We start from the raw sequence: 7959 nt of genomic DNA, 5'->3' as shown, positions 1-7959 counted from the left end.
AGTGATGAAGCGGCGCTCGGTGACGCGCATGCACACTATGTATTGAGGGAACTCTGCTCTGTACGCTTTAAAAATCCTTGTAAAAATCATTTTAAATATGCATTGAATAAACTTTTAGCCGCAATTAAATGTTTGAGATGAATAGTAACGCCAATATCATAAAATTTGAGTAGAAAAAAAAAGTCCTTGCCGTAGCAAGACCAGCCACGATCAATCCAAAGTCATTTGGGTCATGCGTGCAAACTCTACGATGCGTGCCATGCGTGCGTCGTCGTAGGTCAATTTTCTCGCCTGCAACTTGAGTAGCTGTATTAGCACTTTTAACCACTCCGCTATTGTCCCAGCGACACACCGGTGAAGCGGCCTAGTCATGTCCAAAAGTGTGAAGCGGCTCAAGTCTATGAAGAAGGTGGTGGAGAAGGTGATGCACACGACGCCGCTGAAGCTTTACGTGCCGGCCGGGATCGCCCAGCCGGGCCCTCCGCTCGGACCGCAGCTGGATCAGCGTGGGATCAACATCGCCCACTTCTGCAAGGACTTCAACGAGAAGACCAAGGACATCAAGGAGGGGCTGCCCATTCCTTGCAAGGTGGGCAAGACCGAACAATGACCTTACGAGGCCGCACGCTCATATAGTCGGTTGAGAACTACGCATCCTCTGAAAGGAATGGAGCAGTGCGATGACTTCGCCGTAGAAACGCTTGCAGTTTACAGTTTTGCGCATGATTGCGCATTTGTGTATTCCTTTGGTCTATCCCGTCCTGGCGTGGTTTTGCCACGCTCAGGAGACGGTTGATTATTTAGACGTCCCTTTGTAAATCTAACCGGTAATGTTGTACACGCTACCGAAACCGCACTGGCCCGCTATGAGAGGTTCACGAGTGGTTTCGAAAGGCCTTCACCTGGTGCGGCTGTAGTACCAAAAGAATCAATGGATACCTAGTAAATGGCAACAAACCTTTCTTTTACGCTTTTGCTTTCTTTCAAAATCTCACCTTTTCCTCGCTTACAACGTTAATATCTTTCGTAACATCTCCCGCCGCAGAGTCAGCCAACTGGACCAGTGTGTCGCCTTCCCAGCGCATATGCACTCGAAGGAAGGACATGACTGTTGTTAAATGTGCACCCTCATTGGCCGATGCGTCCACTTATTACCCAAGCGAAAATGGTATCTGGAACCAACTGATTTGCTGTTGGATTCCCAGCTGGGACCGGCTAGGAATTGAGCCGTAAACTGGCTGGTACCAGCTACCATTTTCTCTTGGTATCCGCTGGTCGATTCCTTTGCTGCTGCTTTCTCTGCGCAGCACGAGGTTCTTTGTCTGCGCTTGTCCGACAGCAAACGATGCCGTATTCACTTGGGAATTTAATCAATTTAGGTTAAAATTTTGATTTTCCCGCAGAATCTGTGTTTGCGTGACGTTTACAATGAAGTCACAAGGGTGGGATTCGGCACTGCAGCCTTGCTTACCGTCAGTCCTCTCAGATGGCGCTACCATACTCAGCCGCGGACCGTTGACCACTGTTGCCTTATTTTGGGATGTATTTGCAGCTATCTTGTTTTTGTTGCGGTAGAAAGTAATTGCTTCGTGAAACTTGGGGTATTATTGACAGACAGGGTCACGAAAGACAACGCCCTATATACCAATTGGCCGGTGTCGTGCAAGACAACTCCAAAGCAGCGGGCTGCTGTGCAGCTAAAAAAAGCATAGTGCGCCCACTAGCAACAGCAGTGAGCATCGGTAATTCTATGTTTACGTGTATTTTTGTAACTTTCATTGTTTACCTCCACCATACTTGCTGTTGTGAAATGAATGTGCATTACATTTAACCGCAAATAGCTTGTTCGGCAGCTCTGGCTAATTTGTGTTTGCTTTTTTTGGCCCCCGCCAATCGCAGAGCTGGCTGGTGTGACATTATAGGTTCCATTGCGGGAAATGGGCGAATGGGTCGCATGGCCATTCCCTTTTTTATTAATTATATAGCTTATTTGAGCGAGTTGTGTGTTAAAAGTGGTGTTAGTATGATTCTTACGAGGCAATCTTTCTAATGAAACAAACTTGTGTTTTGTGTGCATGGCTCCATTAAAGAGAGAGAGTTCAGCCACATTTTCACAGGAAGAGGAAATTGACGCAAGAATATCACGGGCAAGGAATATTTCAGGCGTAAGATCTTAGCAGTGGTCATTGCATCCGTTTGATAGGAAGCTGGAAAAACAGCGCGTGATGGTGATGATAGAGTCAACCGTTTTTTTTTTTTCTGTTCCCACCGCAGATATCGGTGAAAGCTGACCGCACGTACGACCTGGAGATGCTGAACCCCCCCATCACGTACTTCGTGAAGCAGGCGGCCGGCATTGACCGAGGGGCCATGCAGCCTGGCCGGGAGTTCGCGGGCATGATCACGCTCAAACACGTCTACGAGATTGCCCGCATCAAGAGCCAGGACAGCATCTACGACTGCGTGTCCTTGCAGGACATCTGCAAGGATGTCCTCCAGCTGGCCCACCGCTGCGGCGTCAAGGTCGTCCGCAGCCTTACGGCCGACGAGTACCGGCAGTTCCCCGAGGCCCGCGAGCCCGTCGTCAACGAGCAGCTGGCCGCGCTCGAGGAGAAGCGGCAGTCCAAGCTTCTTCGGACGGCTGCTTGAGCGCCGGTCGTCTTGCTTTTGGAGCAGATTGTTGCAAGGACAGTTCGCGCTCGCATCTGCCTGGAGCGGTTCACCTTCATTCTTCCTTTGAGTGGGACGAGAACCGTTTGAACGGTGACCGTGGTTCTGTAGCCGTGTCGACCAGTTCCCGCTAGCTTCCGCTGCTAATTGTTTCCCTGTCGTTTTTCCTTCGAAGGCAATGAGAGAGTGCTGCCTGCGATGCATTGTTGCAGTCCCGGTATTTTTCGTTTGAACAAGAAGAAGACTAAGAACTGCACGTAAAGGATGTGACTGTGACGAGAGACAGGACGGGTTCAGCCTCCAATTTTTTTGAAGTGCCCCCTGGAGACAAATAAAGCTCAGTGCAGCATGTTGTGCGGGTAGTTGGTGTTCCATTTTAAGAAAAAAAGGCGCGCGTAAAGGACGGGACACCAACTAGCCCCCCCAACGTGCTACTGGCCCTGTTTGTGCATGGCCACTGATGACAGCATTGGACAATATGACACGAAAGAGAAAAACGGCATGTGCAGTTTAAGGTGCGAAGTCGGTCGGCTCAGGTCAGTAGGTGGTGCAAGAGGAAGAAATGGGACACGGTTGAAGCAGGAGGAAATAGTGCACTCATTCATCTGGTCCTTTTACTCATTTGATTGACAAATGAAGCTTGAATTGTTTTTTTTTTTCAAACTCCTCCATCCATGTGCTTTCGGTAGTGCACTTTTCGCTGTGAGGTGTAATACGTAGTGTTTGTATTTTTGCGGTTTATTTTAGGAAGATGTTTCCTATACAGGCAGAAAGCTTCTGGGTCTCTGCAAGCTGTTAGGGGTGAAAATTATACGCCAACGCAAGCACCACGTATTTTCCCATTTTGTTCGAGCATTCTATGCGTCCACTGTTACTCAAAGCTGGGTGAAAACGCGCAGGTTTGGCATCGAAATGGGCAGGTTTAAATGCAGGAAATGTTTCTACAGATAAAGTGGCTTGCTTCAAGTCGTGCTCCTGTACTGTGCGTCAGAGTCCGAAATATCGGCCACATCGCTACCGTAAAGATTGGGCCCTGCAATGTTGTGGCAAGAAACGTGCTGAAGACGTGGTATGCCGTGTTCGTTGAAGTGACGTTTTTGTTCCCTCCAACGTGGCATAGATGGGCCCAGCAATGTGGGGATGTCGAAACAAGAAAATGCTGACTAGGGACAAAAGTCCCTAGATGTTCATTTTTACGGAAGGGTGAATGCTGCATTTTGTTTTGTTCACACACACAGTTTGATGTTTCTATTGTCTGTACAGCTTTTTTGTAGGGACTGGCAGTGTATATAAACATTGCCTTTCCAGTAAAAATGTAGTTTCCACCTGGTGTCTTCTGCTTGTCTCCTGTTGTGTTCACCGGAGCAGAGTTGATTGATTTGATTGATTGATTGATTCTGGGGTTTAACGCGCCGACGCAACGCAGGCGATGAGGCGCGCCGTAGTGGAGGGCTCCGGATTAATTTTGACCACCTGGGGATCTTTATCGTGCGCCGAAATCTCGTACACACGGGCGTTTTTGCTTTTCGCCTCCATCAGAAAAGCGGCCGCCGCGGCCGGGAATCGAACCCGCAACCTCGTGCTCAGCAGCGCAACGCCTTAGCCACTGACCCACCGCGGCGGGTCCACCGGAGCAGAGTTAAAGCAACTCCTTGAAAAGAATTTTGGCGAACACCCAATGAAAACTGTTTCAGTGGTCTTCAGGTGTTGGTACTACAACTGTGTCAGCTTGTTACGGCTGCCAGCGATTTTTCTTTGTTCAGTAGAGTAGTCAATGCATTCTTCCTGCCTCTTCCTTCAACATAGCAGCAGCCAATGCCAGAGCAGGTGTTCCTAAAAGGACGTAGCTGTTGCTGGATCAACAAGGACAGATTGTTTCAGGGGTGGTTTTGGGCCCTGCATAGCTAACATGGGGGCCGTGGCATTGCATGTCTCCCTGTCACAACTGTTCTTGAATCTTGTTTTTTTTTGTGCAGAAATGTATCGCGAGTCGTGCAGTAGAACAACTGGCTTCACAGGATGCATTATGGATAACCACTTGTCTGATTGCAGGTTACAGTGGTCCGAGAGAGTTGAACGTTAGGCATTCAGTAACCTGTAGGTATATTAGGAGGCTGCTTTTGGCAAAGTTGAACCCGTGCGGGCAAGTTACTTCTGACACGCAACTCCTTGCATTAGGGTCAAGGGGGCACACTGGTCTTAAAAGTTTATTTTTACAGTTATGATGACAAAAATTGGTGGACATACGTAGTTTTTCACTCTGATTGCAGGTATAAAATTTCTTTTTGTGTAAAACAGCTACATTCAAATTTATAAGGATTTGTATATTTGATTTTTTAACATTTTACGTGAGAAAACTGCTGGAGGGATGCAGCTGAACGAAGTACCAGTGAAGTGTGCACAAACCAGGGAGTGCAATAAGACCAACCGTATCATTCTATGTGGTCCATGACAGAAGTTACGACCGTTTGAAGTTTGGGCTTGGAAAGAAAAAGCAGTTTTTCTGGTTCCCACCTAAAAAGCCCGACCTTGCACAGTTTTTCCTCCAAAAATTCCGTACGTGGAACAGTACCAGATATGTACTTATAAAAGCCATGGAGGTCCAATTTCAACAAAGAAATAACAATTTTTCCATAATTCCCCACTTCTTCGCCACGCGTGGTGTCACAGTGATACGAAAGTCTCGAGAGGTACATCCCAGCATGTAGTGCAGCTAAGAAGGTCATTTCTTTTACACTGTGAAGCTGAATGCTTAAACCATGCAATATGGGAAGCAGATAGTGGATTCCGTATTTCAGTGGTTGTTTAATTAGCGTTATTTTTAATTGGTTAGCAAGAGTAGTTCAAACCTAGAAGTTAGAATTGATTTAAATGTGTATGCGATTGCAAAACAAAAAACTGCTTCCCATATTTCCTTCTACACAACTTCCGGTATCTATTTATGTCTTGCTGGTAAGCTTTTGTTGAATAGTTCCTTTCCTATTGTTCTGAAGAACAATCAAGGAAAATTTTAAATTAACTTGGAAACTAGTTGCCTCACATCAAAAACTAATTATACATTTGAAATGACAAAAAAGCTGAACAATCCCGTGAAGTTTCGTCAAAACTGGTTGGAAAGCAAAAAAATAGTTTATAAGACAGTTGTGCCACCTTAAGGTCGACCAACCAACTTGACTTGGTCATCACAATGCCACTGGAATCACTATCGTTAGCAAATAATCTACAAAGTGGAAATTCCGCCTTTATTCCCTTGCGACAATGCTTATACACACGTTCTTTACACATACCAGAAGGCGCCCGAAAACCCCTTCTTGATGCCCTGAAAAGCCATAGGAGGCTTACAGCTTTTCAACAAGGGGCTGTTCTCAAATAATGAATTCATCGTCTACCATATTGGAGCTTAAGCCTGCAGTTTGGTGTCGCTGGAGCCACCATTCAATCTTCAGCTTTTGGCCCAACTTTGCAGTTTCCTGGCCAGCAATTTCCACATTGATGCAGGAGATTTGCGTGCCATTGTGGACAGACAAGTGTGACGTTTGTTCATCCTTGGAGTACCACCCTTTCAGTCCCAGCTGGCTTCGCACGACTGCAACGTGTCAAAGCCAAGTTGCAGTCGCATCCGTCACAAAAGCTGTCACATCGAAGAGATGGTCAAAAGAACAGGACCACACAACCGCCGCAAATTCCCTCCTAGTAAAGCCAAGAACACTCCTTTGTGCGTGGCGAGTTTAGCAGCATAAGTGTTCGTCTAAAGTGATGCCTGCCTGCAACTGATCAACACAGGAGGAGCTTTTGAAAGGGCCTTTTTTTAGGTGCCAAAGCTACGTTTAGGCTATGAGACACACCATAGTGCAGGGCTCCAGATTAATCTCAACCACCTCAGATATTCTTAACAAATGCTGAAATTTGTTGTATTGTAAGGAGCTGCAGACAACGTGAGAAACAAGACCGAGGAGGCGTCGGCGCCACACGCAGACGAAGTTCACACAAACTTGCCTGCCTCCAGCGAGTCACGTAAAGCGCCTGGGCCCCGTCACTCGACACCTCGTACGATCGCCGTAGGCGTCTTCGGAACGCCCACCGGGGTTCGGGGAGACCCATTCGCAGAGCGTCTGTTTCCCCGAGGACGCCGGCGCACGAGAGTTGTCTGGGCTGCGACCTATTAGGTTGGTTTGTGTGTGTGTGTGTTGTGCGCGCAGTGAGTGAACGCTGGGAAATGAAGACGACTCTCCCACGCCGCCCCGCTCCGAAAAGGACGCTTGTGTGGCGGTGGATGCCTGCAGCAACCGTCCCCATTCTTTTCTTTGTATACTTCTTTTTCCTTCTCTCGAGATTCTGCCAATAAAGTCAGTCTGGAAACGGAACCCAAAGGAGATGCATCTTCTGTTTTAGGCTCCTGCACACGTGGCCTTGCCACCCTGTAACGATACGTGCAGTACAGTGCTAACTTGTTTTCGAATAGATTATGCATCTAAGCAAGTTATCAGCAAGCTCGTAAGAAAGAGAAGAAGAACTACAACAAAATTTCAACAAACGGGCACATTCATTTTTCGCCTCTACTTTTTTGTGGCAAGCATTACCATTCACTGGGCAAATTGCCATTGTGTGATGTTTTATCTGCAGCGTAGCATCTTCACAGCCAGATTTACAGCCGAGTGCAAAACAGCGCATGTTGGCATTAAGGAAGTGTACTGGCTGCCATTTTCTTGGCAGCTCCCTCAAAGAGGCCATGCAGACAAAACGCAAGTTCGGTTCATTCAAAAGATTGCCTCGTTAGAATCATTGTGACACCACTTTTAACGCAAACTTCGCTCAAATAAGCTATATAATTAGGAAAAAAGGGAATGTCCATGCGACCCACTAGCTCATTTCCCGCAACAGAACCTATGATGTCATACCAGCCAGCTCTGTGATTGGTGGGGGCCGGAAAAAGCAAACGCAAATTAGGCAGGGCTTATAAGCTTGCCGAACAAGCCATTTGAACTTAAATTTAGGGCACATTCTTTTTAAAGCAGTAAGAATGATGGGACAAACAGTGGAAGTTACGAAAGCACACATAAACATAGAATTACTGATGCGTACTGCTGTTGCTACTGCGCACACTATGCTTGGTTTAGCTGCACAGGACTGCAGGGCTTTGGGGTTGTCTCAGACGACACTGGCTGATTGACGCAAGCAACGTTGTCTTACGCGACCACCTCTGTCGAGCGAGCACCATGTTTCACGAAACCATTATTTTCTCCCTGAACAAAAACAAGCCAGGTTTAAATATGGTCCAAACTAAACCAA

The 7959-nt window shown here is 47.1% G+C and overlaps 1 protein-coding gene across 1 annotated transcript; it reads left to right on the top strand.

The window, feature by feature from the left end:
- The first annotated feature begins 303 nt into the window (after positions 1–303).
- LOC144164084 (large ribosomal subunit protein uL11m-like) lies at positions 304–2649 on the top strand. The gene is made up of 2 exons (XM_077694650.1): positions 304–589; positions 2275–2649. The coding sequence occupies exons 1-2, from the start codon at positions 371–373 to the stop codon at positions 2647–2649; spliced, it is 594 nt and encodes a 197-aa protein (XP_077550776.1). The 5' UTR covers positions 304–370.
- Positions 2650–7959: the final 5310 nt, after the last annotated feature.

The sequence above is a fragment of the Haemaphysalis longicornis genome, unplaced genomic scaffold (assembly GCF_048455015.1).
Source record: "Haemaphysalis longicornis isolate Haplotype H1 unplaced genomic scaffold, Haemaphysalis longicornis Haplotype H1 scaffold_13, whole genome shotgun sequence".
Lineage (NCBI taxonomy): Eukaryota > Metazoa > Arthropoda > Arachnida > Ixodida > Ixodidae > Haemaphysalis > Haemaphysalis longicornis.
This window is presented reverse-complemented; position numbering and strand designations above follow the sequence as displayed.

Coding starts and splice junctions, on each gene's coding strand:
- LOC144164084 (XM_077694650.1), top strand. CDS start 371: ATGTCCAAAAGTGTGAAGCGGCTCAAGTCTATGAAGAAGGTGGTGGAG. Junction 590..2,274: donor GGCTGCCCATTCCTTGCAAG/GTGGGCAAGACC, acceptor TTCCCACCGCAG/ATATCGGTGAAAGCTGACCG.